Source organism: Telopea speciosissima, chromosome 9, assembly GCF_018873765.1.
Source record: "Telopea speciosissima isolate NSW1024214 ecotype Mountain lineage chromosome 9, Tspe_v1, whole genome shotgun sequence".
NCBI classification, from domain to species: Eukaryota; Viridiplantae; Streptophyta; class Magnoliopsida; order Proteales; family Proteaceae; genus Telopea; species Telopea speciosissima.
Window position 1 is genome coordinate 53669964 of NC_057924.1, and position 24534 is coordinate 53694497.

At 37.8% G+C, this 24534-nt stretch overlaps 3 protein-coding genes across 4 annotated transcripts in view; 1 reads left to right on the forward strand and 2 right to left on the reverse strand.

Annotated features, from left to right (window-relative positions):
- LOC122639093 (heat shock 70 kDa protein 17-like) overlaps positions 1-8143 on the forward strand; it is a 14626-nt gene extending 6483 nt beyond the window's left edge. The window contains exons 3-12 of the mRNA XM_043831928.1: positions 2-120; positions 254-593; positions 674-835; positions 1246-1320; positions 1401-1501; positions 1586-1655; positions 5514-5570; positions 5679-5740; positions 7363-7435; positions 7548-8143. Coding sequence (XP_043687863.1) covers positions 2-120; positions 254-593; positions 674-835; positions 1246-1320; positions 1401-1501; positions 1586-1655; positions 5514-5570; positions 5679-5740; positions 7363-7435; positions 7548-7757 — 1269 coding nt within the window. The 3' untranslated portion in view covers positions 7758-8143. The remainder of the gene's footprint in view (position 1; positions 121-253; positions 594-673; positions 836-1245; positions 1321-1400; positions 1502-1585; positions 1656-5513; positions 5571-5678; positions 5741-7362; positions 7436-7547) is intronic.
- Positions 8144-12686: 4543 nt separating this feature from the next.
- Positions 12687-15106, reverse strand: LOC122641072 (pentatricopeptide repeat-containing protein At4g02750-like). Its single transcript, XM_043834391.1, has one exon. It carries the CDS (start codon positions 15070-15072, stop codon positions 12829-12831), a length of 2244 nt encoding a protein of 747 aa, XP_043690326.1. The 5' UTR covers positions 15073-15106; the 3' UTR covers positions 12687-12828.
- A 1962-nt stretch (positions 15107-17068) lies between these two features.
- LOC122640591 (probable UDP-arabinose 4-epimerase 2) lies at positions 17069-24087 on the reverse strand. 2 transcript variants are annotated; one of them, XM_043833810.1, is made up of 11 exons: positions 23958-24087; positions 22948-23091; positions 22330-22454; positions 21248-21361; positions 21028-21135; positions 20802-20893; positions 18847-18988; positions 18585-18679; positions 17923-18052; positions 17690-17834; positions 17069-17587 (listed from the first exon to the last, which is right to left on the reverse strand). In XM_043833810.1, exons 2-11 carry the CDS (start codon positions 23006-23008, stop codon positions 17343-17345), a joined length of 1257 nt encoding a protein of 418 aa, XP_043689745.1. In that variant the 5' UTR covers positions 23009-23091; positions 23958-24087; the 3' UTR covers positions 17069-17342. The 2 variants fall into 2 exon arrangements, with proteins under 2 accessions (XP_043689745.1, XP_043689746.1); XM_043833811.1 differs by lacking the exon at positions 23958-24087 and having other exon boundaries at positions 22948-23105.
- Positions 24088-24534: the final 447 nt, after the last annotated feature.

Genomic DNA, 24534 nt, shown 5'->3' on the forward strand with positions numbered 1-24534 from the left:
GCATGATAAAGATTTTGAAGTATCACTAAGTTATGAAAGTTCAGATCCATTGCCACCTGGGGTCTCTTCTGATAAATTTGCTCACTATGCAGTTACTGGTCTCACAGATGCTAGTGATAAGTAAGGAATTGCAACTTCTTGAATTATTTCTGTACAGGCAGTAAAATTCAATCTTCTGTGTGGAAATTCTAACTTTATCAGCTCTAACTTTGAATTTTTGTCTTCTTTTCTTTCCTTCTTTCTTCACTTCTAGGTATAATTCTCGCAATCTCTCTGCTCCCATCAAGGCAAATCTGCATTTCTCTCTTAGCAGAAGTGGAATACTTTCTCTGGATCGGGCAGATGCTGTCATTGAAATTTCAGAATGGGTAGAAGTTCCTAAAAAGAATTTGACCATGGAGAATGCAACTACAAGTACACCTAATGTGTCAATTGAAGCTGGCACAGGGGAAACGACAGAAGGAAGCAAAGACAACTTGACCAGTGATGGTGGGAGTAGTAACACATCAAGTTCCAACCTTGAAGAGCAAAGCAGCGTGGATGTTGTTACAGAAAAGAAACTGAAGAAAAGAACCTTTAGGGTTCCACTTAAGGTAGAAGTTTAAAATGGATTAGATAATGCTCCATGCACAATTTTTCTTTTTAGCTAACCATTCTCCTTTGGTAAAAGTAGATAGTCGAGAAGACGATGGGCTCTGGAGTGCCTCTTTCAAAAGAAGCTCTTGCTGAAGCAAAACTTAGATTGGAGGCCCTAGACAAGAAGGATTTGGAGCGAAGAAGAACTGCAGAACTTAAGAATAACTTGGAAGGTTACATATATGCTACAAAAGAAAAGGTTAGTATTCCACTAATTTAATAATGTTTGAGAAGGCCATTTACTGTTCTTCCCTTTCACTTAGTTTTTTTGTGATTCCTAATGGTATTACTTATATTTGTAATTTAATCCTCATTTTTGTAGTTCAGAATTTCTTTAAGTTATTTTTCTAGTATATCCCTCTTGTTGATCTCGTTAAGGTTTAATTTCTGATGATTGATAAATGTTTTCTTGTTCTCTTAGATGTTTCAAGTCATTAGGTCTCCATTTCATGTTTTACAACTTTTTCGGGGTACTATGTTCTTGAATTTCATGTTCAAATCTGAAGTTGAATTTACCTATTTTATGAAATTTTTTGCTGCTGACTTGTACTTCTGAATATTAGATTTAACGATCAGCGTATCATGACATTTTTCTTTTACTTGTACCAGCTTGAGTCCTCTGAGGAGCTTGGGAAAGTTTCAACTGGCGAGGAACGGCAATCCTTTAATGAGAAGCTTGATGAGGTCAGCCTTCATATGTGCCTCAGTGCCTGCTCATCCTCTTCTGAATTACAATTTAGGCTGACTGTCTCTTATTTCTTCAGGTGCAAGAATGGTTGTATACTGATGGTGAAGATGCATCAGCATCCGACTTCCAGGAACGCCTCGATTTGCTGAAGGCCATTGGTGATCCAATATTTTTCAGGTTTTTTCCTATTTATCTCTTCTTTCATTTATGATGACTACTTTTTGGGGTAGGGAATTTACTGTTTACACCTAATTCATGCAGATTAAATGAGCTTATTGCACGGCCAGAAGCATCTGAATTTGCTCGAAAATATCTGGGAGAGTTGCAACAGGTAATTGATATAGTTGGTGCCTTACTCTTCAGTAAGAATAGTCACAACTGATGCTTTATAAGGTTTTGATAGGCCACCATATAATTGACAGTTCCAAGGTGAACATTAAATGTGGTTTTTCTAGCAAGACTAGAAATTGATAAAATGAGACAAAGGGAAATCTGTTTGTAACTGAGATGGTTACCACTGACTGTTGTAATCTTCTTCTTCTTTTCTATTTTGTTCTTGGCCATATTTCTCATTTTCTTTTTAGATTGGGATTTTTTTTGTTGTAATTTCACCGTCAACCTCTCCGGCTTGGCTCTTTTTTCTCCTGTTACCCTGTTATTAAGATCAGTGTTCGAACGCTCCTCAAAGTATCTTTGTACTTTCTGTACAGAGGAGTTTGATTCCTTGTCATTGCGAAACTATAATCAAATAGAAATTAAACTACGTCCAAACCTACCAACACCCTCTCTCATCTTCTGCAGAACCACTTTCTCTCTCTCCCCTTCCGTAGAAACATACGCCGGATGAACAACAAAGGCTCAATGTAAATTTTGAGGATTCGGATGCAGAAGTGAAGTGCTCACCAATTCGATCACCGGACCAGATAAAGCTTTAGAAGGAGGCGACGGAGAAGAGATCAGCGGTCAAACGCTCCTCTGAGCATCTCTGTACTTTCTATACATAGGAGTTCTATTCCTCACTGTCATCACGAAATCGAAGTGGAAGGTCTCCCTCTGGTGATTCCTAGCCTGCTGCCATTGCTGCTGGAGTCCCTCCTTTTCAGAGTTTTTCATTTTCCGACGTCAAACCTGCCACCAACAATTTCAGCTCCGATTTCGTCATCTTTGAGAGTGGCAAGATAGCTCCCAATCTCGTCTACAAGGGCCATCTCCAGAACCACCAATAGATCACTGTTAAGAAATTCTCAAAAATTTCCTGTCTCGATCCTACGTAGTTTGTGGTCTTCCCTTTGAATTTCTCCTTCCCAGTGGAGTTTAGAAGGATGGTTGGGGCATTGGGAACTTGTGGTCATCGTCGGTTTACGAATTTGATTGGATACTAATGTGATGGAGATGAGAGGTAACTTCTTTGAGTCCATGCTGTTTGGTTTGCCCTCCCCCTCTTGTTGGGTCTCATGGTGAGGCCTCCCCCCCCCCCCACCCACACGCTCTCTCTCTCTGGTGGATGCAAGCTGACACTTGGCATCTTTCAGAATCGTCCCACTGGCAGAACCGTATGTGGACACAACCAGTAAAGCAAACTGAAGATATTTCCGAAATGGAAAGTCTGATGAGCCCCAAATTAACAGTATTATTAGATCTCTCTAGGGTCTTTAATACCCCAAAAGTTGATCCCAATCCAACGGTGGGATGGAGAGAGATTATATGATCACCAAAATAGTAACTAGGTTTCAAAATTAGTAACCTAGCTGTAACTTCACATCAACACAGCAACTTATCATCAAATTAACAACAGATCATCCACTCAATAATTTGGAAAAACATATATCAAACCCATGATAATCCTGTCTATAGATTAGATATACCAATGGAAGCATAGAAAATAGCAGCTAACAAAGAAAACTGCAACCATACATTGCTCAATATCGGCAGACCTGTTGTGGCTGAACTTCAGGTCAATGGTAGTGCTGGAACATACCTTTAATTTCTCAACAATTCACTCCAATCTGATAGCTGGATTCTTCAGTTCATCAGCAACACAGTTAGAAACTTATATACAATTTTAGTAACCACCTGTACACAACCAATCCATATGGCAGAATGCTGTAAAATTCCAATCGAAGATAGTACTAGTCACAATCAACCTCAAAACTATACCTCAAACTGATGATCAGATATGACAATAAGCACATCTTAGAATACGTAGACAGTGCTAGAAATGGCAGCATATGAAGTAGCTTCAACAGTCCTCAATCAACTACAGTACAACAGTATTCAACTTAGAATAAGGTTGATTACTTACCTCAGTTTCTGAACCAGGAAGAGAACAAGGAAGAAGATGGGATATGACCAAGGCCTCTCACCTGCGGCCTTGGTCAGTCTCTCACCAATTAATAGCGTCTCTTACCCCACCTGTCTCTCACAGCAACAATGGCATCAAGCCAATCTTTTTCAATCCCTAGAATTGCGAGGTGTAGTATGACCGCCCCCCATTTTTTTTGTAACCTTAGTACCCATATTTTAGGCCATAAAAGTGGCCTTTTACATAGAAAATCCATGGGATCAAAGGCCCAACATGTATATAACCCAACCCTAGACTTATTCTTAATAAAATAAGCCCATTTCGGTGATGAATCTGCATCAGACACCCTTATATACATAGAATTATTTTAAAATATTTCATATGATATGTAGAAATTGTACAGGTATGTCTATCTTCCAGGTTCAGGTCTTCCATTTTTGTCTGTCGGAGTGGTGTAAACAATCAATGATCTTTGATCTATCCATCATTGTGTTTGAAATTCTAACACTTCAGTCAAGTGATTGCAACCTGTCCAGATTTGTTGACATTTCAATCAAATAATAAATGACTGTTTGTTTTATTTTGGTCATAATACTCCAAAATAATATGCATATGACTGAATTAATGAAACTGCGAAGAATAATGGAACTTGCTGTGATTTCAAGTTATCACTTGTAGTCAAAATAAATCGATTTTTACATTGTTTGGTGATATCTTCCTATCTTCTCAAAGGTTAGATTTATGATGCTATTTCATAATTCTAGCAAGCATTGTCCTTAACTATGCCCTGTTCAATATCCAGATCTTTAGTTTCCATTTCCGATTCATCTTACTCTCATTATGACATGAAAGTTATCTATGCATTTATCTGCTAATTTATCCAGAACCTCACACTTTTAGCTGTTAGTCATCCATGAGGTGGCTCAGCACATGCATTCACAGTGGCATTAGATGGAATGTGAATTGCTTGCTTTTCCTTGTAAATTACATGGACTTGCCCTTTTAACTTTTCACACCTGCCTCTCTTTTTTTTGTTGGGTTTGGGGGGGGGGGGGTTATTTAAAATGGAAACCATGCAAAGGGCTTAGTAACATATGAACTTTCTGTGACCCCATTGACTCTGCTATCTTTTTGGATGGCAGATAATTAGTAAGGTTACGTGCTTACAGACACTACTAGATTGATAAACTAGTAACCAAAAAATTATATATATATATATATATATATATATATATATATATATATATATACTGATATACATATATATGTATACATATATGATGCAAAAAAAAGGTTAGATTTATGATGTTGTTTCATAATTTTAGCAAGCATTGTCCTTAACTATGCCCTGTTCTATAATATCCAGAACTTTAGTTTCCATTTCCGATTCATCTTGCTCTCATTATGACATGAAAGTTATCTATGCATTTATCTGCTAAGTTATCCAGAACTTCACACTTTTAGCTGTTAGTCATCCATGAGGTGGCTCAGAACATGCATACACAGTGGTGTTAGATGGAATGTGAATTGCTTGCTTTTCCTTGTAAATAACATGGACTTGCCCTTTAATTTTTCACACCTGCTTCTCTTTTTTGGGTCGGATTGGGGGGGAAGGGGTGGGGTGGTGTTGGTATCTGAAATGGAAACCATGCAAAGGGCTTAGTAACATATGATTTTTCTGTGACCCCATTGAATCTGCTATCTTTTTGGATGGCATGTAATTAGTAAGGTTACGTGCTTACAGACACCACTAGATTGATAAACTAGTAACTGAAAAAATGGCACACACACACACACACAGATATATATATATATAATGCAAAAAAAGGGGGGTGTTCTGATTACAGCTATTGAGACTTGAGACTACTGCTTTGGTCTCTTTTGCAGATTGTCAGTGATTGGGAGAAGAACAAGCCTTGGCTTTCCAAAGCTCGAATAGACGAGGTGTACAATCAAAATTTCAATTTTATCAACGTCTTCATATTGAATTAATTTATTCATATTAATTTGTGCAAACATCAAGATTGACTGTACAAGCAAATTTTGATTCAGGTTCTGGCTGATGCTGATAAGATCAAGAATTGGTTGGAGGAAAAGCAGGCTGAGCAAAATAAGTAAGTAATTTGTCTTAGAAATAAGTACTGCATTAATGGATACTTTACCTCAAAAAAAAAAAAAGAAAGAAAACATCTGTATGTTTGTTTACTAGCATTAAAAACCTGTGCATATTCTATGGGCAAAAGTAAAAAGATTGAATAATAATAAAGAAGGGTATTTGTTTCTAATTAAAAAATAGAGCAGCTATATACTCTTTTAAAAACAAATGATACGAAAAGGAGAGAGAAAAAGAAGGTTGTTGATCAAGAACTGAAAAAACGAACAGAATAGCTATAAGTGGAGTGATCTTTCATTGTTCTATGCTTCTTCAGTTATTCCCCTTTTATTTGTCTACATCAATTGCCCCACTATAGCTAAAGGCCCCTAAGAGAGTCGAGGCAACGGTGGTCTACGATCACAAAGAATCAAGTCGCCCTTAAAACAAGTACTTGGGTTATCTAAACTTAGGGATGAGTGGTTGGGAAATTTAGGGGTGAGAAAGTTTCCTTAGGAGGGGTGATTAAGTTTCTTTAATGCAGGATCTATTTCTCTATATATTATTTGAAACACAAAATTCTGAAACTTTTGAACGACCAATAAAAACTCATAATACAATTTTGAGAAAATTAATATCCAAAAGAAATGTAGTGCGGACGAGGGTTGGTAAAAATATTTATGTAATCCAGTCATGCAATCATTTAAGATCATTTCTGTGTGATCTCTCAACTCAGTCCTTAGCTTGGATTACACCTAGGCCTTGAATGTTGACCATCTGCGTTAGATTTCAAGCAGGCTGGTTACAAATTCACAGAAAAATGTCAGCTTGATTACAAAAGTTATGTCTTTATTTTGTATTTTCTGGAAAATGGTGATGATAATATATACACAGTCTTTATTCTTAATCCCATTTTGCTCGAGTTGCAGTGTTTGGAGCCTGTGGCTTCCTGCTGCTAATGTTTAAGACTGGTTGTAAATAGTTTGATTATTTTGGGGTTAGGGTAGTATTATGAAGTAAAGGGTGAAGTTCCTAAGCTTCTGATCCTTTTCAGAAGCTCTAAGATATTCTTGTGCTTGCATCATACTCTTGTGTCGAGGATTTAATCCATTACAATTACTTAACCATGAAATGCCTCCTATGAGTCTTTACTGGTGGAATTGGCATTCCTGTTGGGTAAAAGTTTTCCTTCACCCATTGAGCCATTGAGTGGGAAGAATCCCTTGGCCACTAGTGATGTGACAATATGATGGGACTCTTGTTCCATCAACAAATTCCCAAACCCTATTGACGAAATTGAGCATACTTTTCCCCTTGATCATCTGACGGTACTGATGGCATGGGCAAGGGATTCTCCCTTGACCGTGGGTGTGGGAAAACTCAGTCCTTTATGTTGCCTCTTAGGATCTCTTCTTTTTTTTTTTTTTTTTTTTTTTTTTTGGGGGGGGGGGGGGGGGGGAGGGAGAATAAATAGCATACATCAACATGTGTAGCTACATGCCATATTCTGTAATTTAACTCATTGTTGTTTTATTATATTTTGTGGATTGGCTTGCAAATAGTTGCATGCTCTGTTCCTTTCAGTTATTTAAAATACATGAAAATACTCTTCATGCTCTTCCATTAACTAGGTTTCATTTACAGGATTTCTGGATTTAACACCCCAGCATTTACATCTGAAGAAGTGTATCGGAAGGTATTCGATCTCCAAGACGAGGTATGCCAATCACTATTTTTCTTCTCTTTAAATGTGAAAAATAGGTTTCTTGTTCCATCCTTGATTGTTATCTTTAGCCATAAAGCAATGAATAAAATTTTTACCCTTGTAGGTCGCCAGCATTAATAGAATCCCTAAGCCAAAGCCTAAAGTAGAGAAACCTTCAAAGAATGAAACTGATAGTGGTGGCGAGGAGACTGCAAGCACTTCCGACTCTACTTCTGAAGAGACATCCACCCAAACTGACCAACCAGAAGGAGACCCAGTGGGATCACCCAGCGACAAAGTAGACTCAGAAACTGAGGTCCATGACGAGTTGTGATCAAATTTTTGAAGTATACTGCAAACCTTTTATTAGCAAATATAGTTGATTGAAAAGATAGAAAGAGATGTTGTGGCTTCTGCAACCCTGCAGTTTTGGAGGAATTAGAGTTACACAGTCCTTTTTGGGTGGAGGCTTTGCAAATGGTCCTCCAGATCTGCATTGAAGCATCCTCATGGAAGCCTAAAGAGCAGATTCCGTATTTCTCTTTGCCGTAATTATACATGCTTAATTATTCCCTTGTAATGTATGGGATGACATGCCATTTGGCGATGAGTTTATATATGGAAATTTTCCCTATTGGCAATTAGGGTTAGTTCTCTTACTGTACCATGAGATTTGATACTTGTTTGAACATTCTCATAATATTAAAAATTTTGGTCTGACCTGCTAAACTTTTTTATATTATTTATTTATTTATTTTTGACTGTGTCTAAATTTGGAAATGTAAGGCTTAATATTGCTAATAGTGTTTCAAGCTGTGTTTCGTATGCATTATAAGAATAGATTCTAAATCGATTCTTCTGTAGTTCTTGGCTTAAGAATATGTTCTAGACCTACAAGCTATTCTGAGAATGCAAATCAAACAATGTCTTGAGTGTCACAGTAGTTTCTTTTGTGTTTGTTCTATCTTTATTCTAGTCTCATTTTGGAGTTTGAGGCCATGGTGGCACCTCCGATTTTGTGGAGTAATTATTATGATGACATCCTTTTAGTTAATACGATAATTGAATATTTTTCAAAACATAAAATTTTTGAATCCTATAACAATACCAAAAAGAAAGAAAGACCATAAAAAAAAAAAAAAAAAAAACTCCCAAAGAGAAAATAAATACATAAATAATCTCCAAAATCAAATTTGTGTGAAGTAAGATTCTAAGGAAGGTCACTTCAAAACTTCAATGAGCTAATATTCCCTTAGAATCACTCCATGCTCTAAAAGAGCTTCAATCAATAATTAAGCGAGGGCGCTCCCTTAAGACTATTGTAGCACGACCTATATAAAGATGAAATTCTTATCCTTCATACGCTTGAAAACAAACATTTTACCATTTTAAAACATATTACTTGATAGATTTTGACATTGTTTTTTTTTAACATTACATGTTGGCGAAAACAAAAAAAAAAAAAAGATAAAAAGTTCTTTACAAGTCCCTATATGGGATGGATGACCTTCCAAAACTATACACCTAATTGTGCCACTTGGAAGATGATATTGTAATTCTAATTAATACATAAATAAGTATGATTTTGGATTTTGTAAAAATTTCAAAGCCAAACTTAATCATATAAAAGTCCCTCAATATATGGAATTTACCCTTCATTTGTTTTTGACCAATTTCCCCCAAAAGTTTTCATTTTCTTGTTGGATTTTTAGATCTATATTTTTCCATGTGGCAAATCCATCAGGCCTGAAACTTGACAAAGAGCAGGAACTTTAGGTCATACATATCCATAAAAATTTAGGCTTGATGCACTTGGTGTGCAGAGATATTAGGACTATACAACAAAATCTTCCTTGGTGAGCAATTCCAGGATTCCCAGTAGTCATTGATAGAAGTGCTTGTAACACTGGTTTGATGGAGATCTCCTTGTAGGTCTTCTGCAGCCAAACTTTTTGGTTTCATACCAAGTATTTGTTCATCAACCTCTCATTAACTGTCCTTTTTTTTTCTTTCTTTCTCACAGATATAGAAAGAGAGAAAGCATAAAAATTCATGATCAGTGATTGTTATATATTTATCTATAATGGATAGATACTTGTACAAATACAGACCCTAGTATAGCTAATTGAGTGCCACTTCATCACTCAATTGCCCAATGAGAAAAGGTTACTTTAATAAGCTTTTCAGTATGGAGGCCTTTCAAATGAGTTTTGCCCTAAATGAATGTGTAAAGAAAACTAAAAAATAAAAAAACGGAGAGAGATAGATAGAGAGGTACCAATATGCAATAAATTGTTTTTTTTTCTAATTGAATCAGTTGATTGTATATATATTAATTGAAATTTAAAATTCAAATTTTTTTACTAAAAAAGAAGTTTTTAATGTGTGTAAAGAAGGACGTAAAATATTTTGGCTTAATCTTTTGGATCCGTTTCTTTGTAACCATACATATTTTGTCCTTGGAAAACTGTGTCAATTGCATAGTGTGTTTAAATATGTAAATTTGCAAGAACCCTGGTCCCAACTCCCAAGGTAACAATCCCAGTTCAGAAGGTAATTTAGGAATTTCTCGTTAGCCCTAACACACACTCTCCAGTCTCCACACAGCTGACTCAGCTCCAACACCAGCTCCTCCTCTTCTTCCTTGTCCCCGGTCCTGCTCATTATCCGGGAATTCCCATCAGGCTGCCATTGCCCTCCACCTCTCTCTCTCTCTCACTGACCCTTTTGACGGAGGTCAATCTCTAACCTACTTGAAGGAGGTGTATTGATTGGGATCCCCTCTATTTCTATCCTGCATATGAACGACAAATGAGTGTTCTGGTAGCAACAATGGCAAGTGATTTTCTCTATCAACTGAAGGTACAATTCGAATCGATTGGAATCCCCCTCCTCTATCTCTCTGCTCCCTATGGCTACTCTGGCAACCGATTGAAAACCACAAGCTGAGGGCAAAACATGGCAAGATCGTCCCTCTTTTCTCTTTCTTGGTCCCCCAAACTCGCAATAATGTTGCAGCAGCCCAGCGGCCATGGATTCGCTCTTTATTTGTCAAATTGGCATCTTTAATATCGATTGAGATAGAGAGAGAGAGAGCAACACCTCAACCACAATTGTCCTAAGATGGGCATGATCCGTTAAAAGTCTTAGAACTGAACAAGTTCAATATATGACACAATGAGGGTTGACAATGTTGTTATTTTTTTTTTTTTTTTTATTTTTTTAAGTTTTTCTTTTCCATTTTCATTTTTGATTCCCACGAGCGACGTCTCTCTCTCCATTGTTGATCACCAAGTTTAGCATCCATGGATTCCACAGGTCAAGAACAAAGTTTTTGTACCTATAGGAATACTTAGTTTCTCCCAAGCTTGGACCTCACAACATGTGAGATCTGCTCTAAACCCTTTTCAAAATGGAATCGAACATTGATCCAATTTTTATCTGCAACTGACCTATTCCAGTTCCATTTTTATTTTCAACCAGAGAAGGAAAAATAGAGGGATAAATCGTCCGCCAAGACATTTTCTTGGGTTTCCTTGGATGCTCTACTGTCGAAGACACGAGTCACGACCTCTGAAAACTGATTCAATGATCTTATTACCCTCAAGACAGTAATAAATGACATTTTAATCCCCAACCCTGAAAAACGATATCTATCTAAGCAGGTTGGTTACAAACAGCTTTACCCTAATCTTTTTCTATTTTATCTTTTTGTGTTTGTGCTCTAGATACGGTTCGACATTCTCCTTGTGTAATTCTTTCCGTAACATTTTTTCTTGTTCAACTGCCTTTGTATTTTTATCCAATTTGAAGTAAAAAACAGAAGATATAGTATTTTTTACATAAAATCATATAGCTTGTCTCGACCCTTGATGTTATTAAAAAAAAATAATTGGTATAAATAATGTCACCATTATTGTATCAGCTGCAGCTGCAATTAAGAATCTCATCATGTAGCTATCATGTAACATATAATTTGACAATTATAAGGGCATGTGTCTATCCCTTTCCTCTTTCTTATGAAATGATATCTTTGCCACCTGTTGACGGAGGAGAAAAATAGACCCAAGATGCCATGTGTCTATCTCTTTCCTCTTCCTTATGAATGAAATCTTTGCCACCTGTTGGGGAAGGAGAGAGATAGACCCAAGATGTGTTGGCATAGGTCATGCTCCTAGACAGAGAACACTTGTTCTAATTGTTAGGGTTTAGGGTTTAAGCACAAGGTTACTTAAAGCAATACATCCTACATATCAAGTTTGGAATGAACAGAGCTGATTCCAACTAATATTTATAGGAAAGACTAGAGTTTTAAGTTAAATGGACTCTATCCAGTGGGACCCACTACAATCTGATTCCTTATTCTAGTAGACTTATATTAAAACATATATTAAGATATGGAACGTATCCAACACTAATTATTAAAAAAAAAAAAAAAAAAAAAACATAGAACTAAGTTTCCCTCCACCCACAGAAGACGATTCACCTACCATCATAGGGTTCACAAACCCCTCCTAGTGTTTTTGTATGTTCCAAAATACCCTCCCAATACCCTCTCCCACCCTCTCCCACCCCACGGTTAAATGGGATCCCATTCACCGTGGGTGGAGGGAAACTCAGTCCTAAACATAAATTTGTTAAAGTTTTAAGAGATTAAAAAAATATGCCATGGAGTTCATTAACTCTATACTGTGATTTGGGAAGATTTGCTCACATCATGCGAGGTTCATGAAAACTAGAATTAGGAGAATTTGCAGCGGAGAAGATCTTGCAGATGAGGCCAGATGATCTGTCTGCATATGTTCTTTGGTCAAGCATCCATGCTTCAATGCGTTTGTGGGACAGAAAGGCAGATGTTTCCATCATGACGAGAGTTCGCAAGAGTGAGAAGGGAACCTTCTCAAAGCTGGATTGAGGTCAAAGGAACGATCCATGTGTTCTATATAGAAGACAAACTGAAGGAAGCTGGATATGTTTGCATTGTTTTGAATGATATTGAACCAGAATAGAAAGATTATTCTCTCCTACACTGAAAAATTGGCACTGGCATTTGGACTGATGACTACTCTCAAAGGTGTATAATGCAACATCTACAGTGTTGTGGAGACTGTCATGCTGCCTTGAAATTGATTTCAAAGATTGAGGATTGTCAATGAATAGTGTTGAGCTTTATCGATAGCGCAGCAAATGTATGCCATTTAAGTATTACTGCATTAAAATTAAGAAAGGAAGCTAAACCCCATCATATATACACTTTACCAGGGAAAATTTCATATATGGTACACAATTCTATAAAATACAAGATGCCTCTTGAGAGTAAAGAACTTCTAACCAAAATACCTGATATGAATTTTTTATGAGAAAAAAAGCACATATAAGAAGGATGAGGCTTCAGCAACAATCACTCATCCACAATCAAGCAGGGAAAAATTTATGTCAGGCATATAGCCTCTAGTTTTCATTTGTTCTGTTAGATTTCTCAGTGTCTCACAGATGTATGCTGCCCTTGGTAGTGCTGGATCATCAGAGATGAATGTATGGACTTGATTCTTCACGTCAATCCAGCTGCAACCAGGTTGTTTTTCCACTCCTCGTTCCTTCATCAGCATCCTAACTCTCTCCACCTCCTCCCACCTGCCTGCCTCAGCATGTATGTTTGACAAGAGTACATAATTTGATGTCTTATGAGGTTCGAATTCAGAAAGCCTTTCTGCAGCAAACTTCCCCAGTTCTAAGTTTCTGTACATCCGGCATGCTCCAAGCAATGCACCCCATGTTCCTGCGTTGGCCCTAATTGGCATTTTCATTACTAGTTGATAAGCTTCTTCTAGCCGTCCTGCCCGGCCAAGCAAATCAACCATGCAGGCATAATGCTCAGCCACAGGTTCAACGGAGTAATCATCAGTCATAGATTTAAACAATTTTAAACCCTGGTCAATCAATCCAGCATGACTACATGCAGATAAAAGCCCAACAAAGGTGACCTGATCAGGAGCAACCCCTATCATCTCCATCTCTTGAAAGAGCTGGATGGCTTCTTTCCCATAGCCATTCAATGCATACCCAGCAATCAGAGAATTCCAAGAAATGATATCAACACTATTAATATCATTGAAGACTTCCTCTGCACTCAACACTCTTCCACACTTGGCATACATAGTGATCAAAGCATTCCCAACAAACAAGTCAATAACATAACCTAACTTCATAACAAGATGATGAAGTTGTTTGCCCACTTGTAGAGCTGCAAGGTTGGCACAAGCACTGAGACTAGTGGCAAATGTGGACTGGTCAGGTTTCTTACCCTCTCTCATCATCAAGACAAAGTGCTGAAGTGCATCAGTACAGAGCCCATTTTGGGTGAAACCTGAAATCAGAGAATTCCATGAAACTGTGTTTCTCTCTACCATCTCCTCAAAAATCTGTAGTGCTTTATCCATTTGATCTTCCTGAGCATAACCAGCAATCATTGTATTCCATGAAACTATATCTTTCTGGCTCATTTGCTTAAACAATTTGATTGCTTCATCCATTCTCCTACTCAGGGCATAGCCTGCAATCATTGTGTTCCAACAGACAACATCTCGAGAACCTACATTGTCAAAGATGTCACGAGCATCATCCATTCTCATGCTCTGCACATACCCAGAAATCATGGCAGTTTGAGCTGCAACATTCCTGTAAGGCATACTATTTAGTAACTCCCTTGCTTCATTGAGCTTCCCAACACGAACATACCCATTGATCATGGTAGTCCATGACACAGAATTCTTCTCTGGCATTTGTCTGAATAGTCTAATAGCCTCATCAATTTCACCATTTTGCACATAACCGGCAAGCATGGCATTCCAAGCAACCACATTTTTCTCAGGCGTCTGTTCAAAAATTTTCTGTGCTTCAGCAATGTGACCATTCCTTGCATAACCACTTAACATTGTCACCCAGGAAACGATGTTTGGGCTAGGAATTCTCAGAAAGAACTGCCAAGCAGAGTCCAAATCACATGCCTGAACAAACCCATCAAGCATTAAATTCCAAGAAACCACATCTCTCTCTTCCATTTGGTCAAAAAATTTCAATCCCATACCTATTTCTCCATTCTGGGTATACCCTGCAAGCATTGAATTCCATGAGACCATATCCCTCACTGGCATCTGATCAAATAATTTCCGAGCCTCTTCAAGCCGTTGGTTCTTCACATAACCCGTGATCATTGCATTCCAACAAACCCGGTTTCCCTTATCTGGAAGCCGATCAAAGAAATACCTTGCTTTCTCAAGTTCCCCGCTTCGGGTATAGCAAGTAATCATCAGTGTCCACGAAAATATGTCCCTTTTGGGCATTTTGCCAAACAACTCAGAAGCTTCGTGGATTTGATCGTTATGTAAGTACCCTGCTATCATAGTGTTCCAAGAGACTAGGTTCTTCAAACGCATTTGATCAAAAAGGCGCCTTGCATCATTGATTCTGCCGTTCTTGGCATAGGCCGAGATCATTGAATTCCATGTTACAGTATTTCGATTTGCCATTTTCTCGAAGATTTTGATGGCTTCTTCGATTCGACCACATTTTCCCAACTGGGCTATTTTCAGATTTTGATTAAACACAAGGCTTCCACTCTCGCCAATTGATTTCACTGCCGATCTCATAGCGGTGCAGATAAGAGGACAAAGCAATTACCTCCAATTTATAGAAATGTAAACGGATCGAATACACCACTATTTGCATTCCAATTTGATTCTACTAACTGGTATCCGACTTAAAATCCGCCGAATATGTAAAAACACTTTTCAAATTCGAATTGGTTTACTTAATCGAGTATTCGCATATTATGCCATTCGAATTTCGAAACATTCTGTTTATCTGATATCCAATTGATATACGTTGCCAGCCCTAATCTCGAACAGAGTTGCAGAGAAATAGCTTAAGAGAAAGGGGATATACAATCATGCAACCGCCGACTGTCGCTGACCGTCTCTGAGAGAGAGAGAGACCCAACTGTTATCATGCGACACCAGTGAAATCTCGGGGATCCCCTTTTTCCAGTTTGATCCTCTTTTCCCTCTCTATTTTCTTATTTCTTTTTTGTTGCAGATACCAGTGAAATCTATCCCTAAGACCAAAAACGGAGACTTTAATCTCCATGCATGGGAGGCTTCGGTTACTGAGAAGACAAACATGAAAAAAGTGAAGAAACAAGCGACGGCCAGACGGGGAGGGGGTGACAAATCTGAAAGGGCGTGTGTAAGGAACCAGAGAGAGAATTCACCTATGCTCCGCCATATCTCAGTTGCAGTGGCAGGTTGGTAAAGAAATGATTTTGAAGTCGAAAATCATGAAAGAAGTACCAAATCAAAGAATCCCAAACAAGACGGCCTTCACCTCTTTCCGTCTCACCTCTGTTGTGGGTGAAACCTGTTCTCGTCGAGATCTTATATTTGATATATTATTCGACCTATATTGTTTTGTTCGTTGAACTAGATCGTGTGTTCTGGGAGCAGTTTCGTATTTTCATGGGCTAAGGTTTTCTCTATGTATTATAACGCTTGAATTTCTATATATGATGGTTATCTCTTTGAGAGATGTATACGGGTTTATAATTTCTTCATCGAAATAGTAGACCCGTGGATGTAGTCTACCTCCCCACCTTCTTAGAGGTGAACCACATAAATCTTTGTCTTGTGTGTGTGTCTTTTCTTTTTCTTTTGCAAATCGTCATGCTATTGCACGGTGGATGGCAGACGGCACACGGCAGCTTTGAGCTCCCCTCTTCGTCTCACGCTCTCAATCCCCTCCTTTCTCTCTCCCTCCCTCTTAATCCTCGAGAACCCTCTTAAAAACTCACTTCCCTTCCCTCTACTTTCCCTTGTAACCAAACGGAGCCTTAAGTAAAGCACCAAATTAAAACAGAAAATTTGATAATTGATACTACCTTTAAGCTAAAACCAACTACCACTGGTCCGTTTCTGATCAAACTCAGGTTCGACTTTACACTCCAGATCATGGTTTGTAATCTCTGTATCAAATCGGTGGATTCGTCCGGATCAGATTGGTGTCGGCCAAGACTGAATGATCCTGGGGATACATACGCTTATGACAGCCAATTCATTGCAATCCAGATTGGTATTGGATCAATATCGGCCGGGATTGATCATAATCCGAGATTACTTACTATGCTCCAGATCAATTCCTAAAATTAGGCTTTTGAGTTAATCAGGATGGATTGGAACTGGGCGGAATCTTAGGAAATGTTAATTAGCCAATGTTTAGGCTAACAAAATAAGTCTTTTTATGGAGAGGAAGCCTTGATGGACACCGATGATCCAAGTGGAACCCACTAGACCTGTGGATCATTTTTCATACAATATGAGTGTCAAAGTCCAAGTGAGTCTCAACTGGAATGCCAAATCTGATAGGGTCCAAAGCTCGTGGACATTAGAGAGGGTCTATGGAAGGGTGACCAGGAAAGGAACCATTCTGTCGTAAACAGAGTAAGCCCATCAGGCATAGAACTCTCAAGTCTCAACCACACACACCTAAGGATGGATGCAAAGGATACAATCAATAATGAAGGTTACTTTCCATAATTTTAAGAACAAATGTCTGTATTTTAGAAAATGGAACTGCTGCTGTGACAATGATGGGTTAGTAAGAAGCTATACCTCCAGGATGTATTATTATTGAGCTTTTCTATGTTCATATAAAAATAACAAATGGGCTGCTGCTGCTATACCATCTCTCCCCTCAAAATAAATACCAATAACCCATCACCCTTCCCCTGAATTGCTAACCTTAAGCTGCATCAAAATCAAACTACTCTTTTTCAGGTAAAAAACATAGATGTCGGCACTCGGTCTGAACTCCACTCCATGACAGCCACATCTATTCTACTCCAGTGATACAACGAGCTGTGATGTATCTAAGAATCCATAGCCAAGGGCGGTCCATAGCCATTTCGGTGTTTCTGTTGCCATCTCCACGCAATCTGCAAACTCTCTTGAAGATCCGTGTATTGGGCAGTCCAGTTTAGCTCAAGATTGATCTTTGATGGATTGCTATACACTTCAGCATAATCACCAGGTCGACGATCGGTAAGATAATCGACTTTGATGTCCACCCCTGTGGCCTTCTTACATGCATCCACAAATTCCTTAACCGATCTACCTGCTCACAGGAATTGGAACAACAATTCAGTACCAATATAACTCACAAAAGTTTAGCTTTCTCAAATCAGATGGGCTTATAACATGAAGTTGTTTTGAAGACCTTTTCCTGTGCCAACATTATAGATGCCAACTATCCCAGGTGTGGCTTTGGCAAGAGCTTTGACATGAGCATCAACCAGATCTGTCACATCAATGTAGTCTCTAATGCATGTCCCATCAGGTGTTTTATAGTCTGTTCCTTTAACCTATAATAGGAAACCAACATCATCTCATCAGTTCAATACAACTGGAACTTTGGGAGCAAAATTAAGAATGAATTGGTCATCAATCTACCTTTAGCCCAGGAATGATTCCCAATGCAGCATCAAAACAAGCCGCTGATATCCGGCCATGCTCACGCAATTCGGGTCTGGGAGCTTCTCCTAACCTTCCTTCTGGGTCTGAACCAATGACATTGAAATATCTGAAATTTTTGCATTAAGAGAACCAAGTCAGTCCAAGTATCTGGCTAAACTAATTCTACTCATCCAGAAATTCAGAAATAAAACTAACAGCAATTTGTAGGTTCATAAAATCTAAATATATAGAAACTGTATTTTAAAATGAGGACAATCAACCATCTTTAAGTCATGTCAACTGACAAAGAAGAGATCCAGAAAGCTGCAAGTAGCCATCCAGACAAAACCAAAGCTTGAAGACTTGACACAGTTTGACAGAATTACTGTTATTTACACTACCACAACATGGTCATGCTTTTCATCTTGGGCCAGTACCTTCTTTAGTATGTCAATAAAACCCAAAAAATACTATGAAGTTTTGGTAAGTTGACTCCAGGAGCATGAAAAATCCAGTTACATATAAATCATCAATGAAAAGCACTGTTCATTCAGAAACCAGATATTGGCATGTGCTTTGACAGAAAAGTACATCACCCTTATTCTGGACAAAGAAGACCCTACTGACAAAAATACACATGCAGATACAGAGACACCAACCTCAATATCATGACTGCCATGTCTGAATTCTTCGAGAAGTCAAGGATAATATCCTCAGCCATCTTCTTGGCTTTTCCATATGGGTTAATGGGGACCTGCAATTATGCATTGGTGCAAATTAGTGCTAGAATGCAACTTCAAAGAGCTCAAAAATCCAGTAGCAAAACGGTTCCCACTTTTCTTGGCTTGGCATATTAATTAATAGAAGCTCAGACACTTCAATATCAGAATGAACAAAAAGCACAAGTGAACAAGCTCTAACCTGAGGTGTTGCCTCAGTAATGGGCATCTTATCAGGCTCTCCATATGTTGCACACGTACTAGAATAGATTAATGTCTTAACACCATGAGCAGCCATTGCCTCTAATACTCCCAAGGTATTTGATGTGATATTATGATAATATCTGCAGCACAATCAAATATGTCATTTGTTAGGTGGCGGGATTTGTACTTCCTCACAAATGATTCAAATTTTGTTAGTTTTCAAGTGAAATATATTAGAATTGATTTTTATTTTTTTTTAATATACAGTGATCTCCCAAGCAAAGATGCAGTTAAAAAAAAAAAACCTTCCATGGCGTGAACAGGGAATTAATGATTAGTATACCCAAAGGTTTAAAAAGTAAAAAAAGGAAAGATCATCAAAAGCCTGTGTTTATACGTATAACTATTCTCTACACACATGCTGAGAACATATACAATGTAATAGAAAGAAATTGTAGCATCAAACTTTCTAAAGGCACATGGATTAGCATGCTGAAGAACCATTTCTGTCAATGGAAAGACCCACATAGCCCAAGCCCCAATATTAAGACATTTTCAAGAATTAAGAGCATATAAACATGAAAATCTAGGACCTGCAACAGAATTGACCACTTTTTTTTTTGCTAACGATGGAATTCAGGCCTTCGGCCTGACTATTCCCCCGGGTCCATGCAAGCCCCACAGTCACAGGACCGGGTCATTCAAGGATTTAAGTGGAAAGCCAATTAAATCCAAAGTGAATGGCCCCAAGCAGGTAAGAGGAGTTGAACACAGGTCGCTTGTCAATTTAGACCAGCGCCCATGCCAACTCCGCTACCCCCTTGCGGTTCAGAATTGACCGCTTAGTTGACCCACCTGATCACAGAAAATTCAGTGAACAAAGAGAGAGAATTTAACATAGTATCAAAACTTTCTGCAAACTATATAGCAGTAATGTTATCAGGAAAACCCATGGGGCATGAGGATGGGTATTAGAAAATTTCAGGAATAGAGTGGATATAAACTAAAGATTCAAGATCCCAGGTGAAGCCACATACTTTTGGCCTAAATAATCAAATCAAATAAATTACTCAGGATACAATTAACACTGAAAAGCTAAGTTGTAACTGTGAATGCAATTTTCCCCTAAATAGAATCAGTTAATGCAAAAGCCCTAAAACATAGACTTGCCTCACCATTTCATTACGTTTATTGACATAAAGCTTCCTATAGTGAGAATTTCAATAATGAGATTTTAACTTTCCGAAACTTGATCGACAACCACAGAAATGAGGGTGAAAAACAGCCAATATACACCCAAGCAGAACTTCGTTGTCCATATGTGATATCAATTTAAACTTTAAAATGCCCAATTTCCCAAGATGTATATAGAACCATTAGTGATTCTTCTTCTTTGAAAACAAATCAGTTAAAAAAACCAATTGCCTCATCATAGAGTTAGAAACAACTTCCTTCTTTATCCAACTCTTCCCACCTTTTCCTTCTGTTCTTTAATATAGCCATCACTGATCGAGATTCCAAGACCAAGCCAGCTAGGCCAGGCACAGGGAGTAATACTTTCAAGGTTTAGAACACTGTGCCAAGAAAAGGCGCATATAAAAGAGAACAAGACAAACTAGAGCCCAAGAATATGGGGTCACATAAAGCAACCGATCAACAAAATAAAGATTATAAAATGGGCTCAACTCTCACCAGCCCAAAATTTGAGATTCTCAAAGTAGACCTTCAGTTGATTCAATGAGTTTATTACCATGACTAATTCATAGAACAACTACTACATATAATCTCTTATTGACATTCACAGACTTTCTGGTAGTTAACCTACCCAAGCCATTGTACGGTGGCATGCTTACTACCCCTAAAGCAGAAATTGTTTAAAACGGCAGATTCTTTTATTTGAAAGATTCAACGTTTGGTAGAAGGGATCTAACATATAATATTAGTAAATCATACCTGAGAGGCTCAAGTGTGCTTTCCCCAACATAAGCAACGGCTGCAAAATGCATCACAGCATCAAATGCATTTTCTGCAAATATTTTGTTCACCTGTAATATTAATTAAGGAAAGATGTTCGAATACCCTCATTTAAATGTAAAAGTAGCATGCAACATTTCTTTCTTCTTTTCTTGGGTAAAAGGTGTGAGTGTATAGCATATAACAATTCATGTGTTTAGGATACAGCTTTTGCATCCCCCAAATCAGCATATATGAACTGAAGTCGCCCTGGTTCTGGAAATTGCTCCTGAAGAACCTTAATAGCCCCAAGATTTCCCCGGGAGAGATTGTCCTGTCAAAATGACATTGAAAGGATAAATATTGCTACATGGCATTTTAGATATTTAGCATCTCTTTCTTTAAATGATAACCAAGAAATTCTCTTTATTCTGAATGACAGGTACCACTATCGTTACACGGTATGAATCCTTCAAAAGTCGAAATGCAGCATGTGAACCTATATAGCCAGCTCCTCCAGTTAATAGAACATGTGTTACACCTGCTTCATGGCGGGAAAACTGGGGACAGAAAACAGATCAAGAAAACAATAAAATATTAGACATGTAGAGGAAAAGTGGAAAGAATGAAAAAGAAACCATTATGCACATCCTTAAGTTAGTGCACTGCATAAGTATGTGCATATAAAGATAGACATGGTAATGTTGTAGACATCATTCCACAACCTCCAAAAAGAAGAATTCAGATGGGCAATTTTCAGAAGATTATTCTGTCAAAATCAAATAAAGAGAGAAAAAAGAAAAGAAGGAAAATCTAACAAAACTCCTTCCAGATTTGGTATAATCTAAGATCAGTACATTTTCCAGACTGCTATAAAATAATAGGATCCTTCCAGCTGAAAGGCCTAGAATCTTGTGCATTAAAGATCAGCACCGTTTACCTATGCTTTACTATCCCAAACAATGCTAAGAAAAATTAACCACCTGCTGAAGATCTCAAGTTGAATAGAAACTAGTTGAGGAGATATAGGTTCCTAGTTGGCACAGAAATTCCTAGCATTAGAGGGGGTGGTTATTATGCATAGCATGGGGAACTATGTAAGAGATATGGACTAAAATTGACCAGGTCAAATGATCCGAACCAGAAGCATGGTAACAATCACCTCCAATATGTGAAGCTTTAATAAGGAAATAAAATGGTTGGTTACAAGGATATCAGTGTGGGTCCCACTATTTATTATGTGAGAAGGGTATAAAGGAATACAGGGCAGTGTAGTAATCTTTTTCCCAAAACTTAATTCTAGTCCATTCTTTTTTTTTTTTTTTTTTCTCTTTAAGCAATCCAAGTCAAAAAACCTGCACTTAATATCTCAGTCCAGTTCTAATCTCTAGACTTGAAAAGATATAGAAATGAAAACACAATTTCATGAGCTTGGTTTAGGAGATGAAACTGTCAAATTGGATCATAAGAATTAAAACATTAAGCATAATTGCGAGTTTATATTTTATACATAGAACCATGAACTTACTGCGCTTGGGCTATTAAAACCAGGTGAATGCTTGAGCATAATAATGCACATAGCTGTCAGACTAGCAGCTAAAAGAATTTTTCCAACAAAATTGCTCTTCCGTTTTGAGTCGGCATAATCCATTCCTGCATGCATAGAAAAGTGGAAAACTTTTAATCACTCTATAAGGCAAGTGTCACAACCTAAAGTTTTTATTTAGAAAAATATATATATTAGAAAAGTTTCCCCAAGCATATGCAGTCCAATTTTAAGTCAGCTCTCACTAACATTTACTAGCCAATAGACCTGAGTCCATAAACTCTAATTCTCAATAAAGGACAATTATTTTCCCTATTGATTTTGAAATAATTAAAGTCAATATGCCTCTCATCTATAGCTTCTACATTTTTTTCTTCATCACAAATACTTCTTGGATGACAGGATGATACCACTTTCCTGCTCATGCTCCATTAAAAATCCAAGTATAGTAATTATTTACAGCAAAAAAGAAAAACAAAATTATCACCCCCAGATGAAGCAAGCATACACATAGAGACACCAACATCAGAGGGAGAGAGAGAGAGAGAGAGAGGGAACAGGTCCAAAGCATCAACGACCTTGAATGACAAGAAAACCCACCTGAAAATGACCAAGATCTACTGGTCCGTGGCTGGGTTCTGTTTCTGCTGAGACCTAGCATGTGCGAAGCCTCTTGAAACACAATATAGGTAGAAATTAAATCCTACTCAAACCCGATTATCTCTAATGTGTTCTTTCCGTAACCTGCACCAGGTAAATCCAACCAAGGATAAGAGATATCTCCAAAAATGAACAATAGAAGTTAAAAAAGAAGAAAAAAAACAGTTCCAGATGTTCTTTGCTAATGGTAACAAAGACAAGGAGGGGGGAGGAAAAAGAAAGAGAAAGTAAAAACAAAGGCGACAGAGATGTAAACTGCAGGAAATATCAAGAGCATATATGTCCAAAATAATTTTAAGCCCAAAAGAAAGCAAAAAAATGTGATAATCCACCAAAGATCACCGGCCGAAAATAAAAATTTAATAATAATTGACACAAAACAAGGAAAAACTGCAACGAAGAAAAAGGCCTTAATGAGGGAGAGAGAGCGAGAGAACCAGAAAATTCCTAAAAATTCAAATTTTGAGGATAAAAAAAACCAAATCCACCTACGATTATCGACAAGATTCAATATCGAAGATCAAGAAACAAAACCAAATCGACCCATATAACAAAATTCTGAACATACACGCAAAAAATAAAAGAAAACAGGAATCACCACCGGAAACAAACAAACCCTATGTCAGTGATGGAAAGAAAAAAGGCGATAACACAGAAACACAACCATGACTCATCAAGAAATTCTCAATATCAAAAAAACCCAGGAACCCAACTCAATTTAAAGTCAAAGGTACCTGATAAAGAGCAACAAATTCCTCAGAAAAAAATAAAAACACCTCCAGAAAGCTAATCTTCAAGATCAGAAGAGCGCAATCAAAAGATAACTTCAAGTTGGGTGGAGAAGGGGGAATTTAAAAAATTTCTGCACTACATTCAAAAAGAAAAGTAAACCAGATTGAGTAGAAACAACGAAGACGAGTACCCGAGAAAGAGAAGGAATTAGAAGCTACCTGGAAATAGATATAAGAGAGAAGAAGCGAGAGGAATACGGGCCAAGTCCTGGTCTTTGGGGCAACGAGGTGAGAGTTTGAATTGAGACTTGTGAGAGAGAGAGAGAGAAAGAAAGAGATCTTCTCATATTTGAGAGCCACTAGTCAGTGATGACTTTGCTTCCCATGTTGACAGCGTAGAAATGGTAAGCAGCGAATCAAAGACTTTTCCTTTTTTTCTTTTATTGTCTATTTTTTTTTATCTGAACTTTCAGTTAGACACTCATATTCCTATTTTTAAATACCATTGATATTTTTTCCCCTGAAGTAATGATATTCTATTGTTTTTTTAAGGGAAAAAGAACGACACCCGGTCACCCAGCCCTTAACACAGAGGCGCTTAAAATGACCGTTATACTGGTACGTTGGTCATTTCATGTAGTTACGTAGTGCATGTCACTCGTGTGCCCTAACATAAGGGTGGGTGAAATGACCGCCACATCGGTGCGGTGGTTATTTTGCGCACCCCTATGTAAGGGTGTCAAAATCAAATCAAAATTGTTTACCGAAACTGAATCAACTCATTTACATCGAAATC

What these genes read in the sequence shown, in the direction of transcription:
- LOC122640591 (XM_043833810.1), bottom strand. Translation starts at nt 23,008, where the DNA reads ATGCTAGGTCTCAGCAGAAACAGAACCCAGCCACGGACCAGTAGATCT. An exon ending in ATTTGGGGGATGCAAAAGCT is followed by an intron (nt 20,894 to 21,027) that starts GTATCCTAAACA and finishes TTAATATTACAG; the next exon opens with GTGAACAAAATATTTGCAGA. An exon ending in AGCACACTTGAGCCTCTCAG is followed by an intron (nt 18,989 to 20,801) that starts GTATGATTTACT and finishes ATTGTGCTGCAG; the next exon opens with ATATTATCATAATATCACAT.
- LOC122641072 (XM_043834391.1), bottom strand. Translation starts at nt 15,072, where the DNA reads ATGAGATCGGCAGTGAAATCAATTGGCGAGAGTGGAAGCCTTGTGTTT.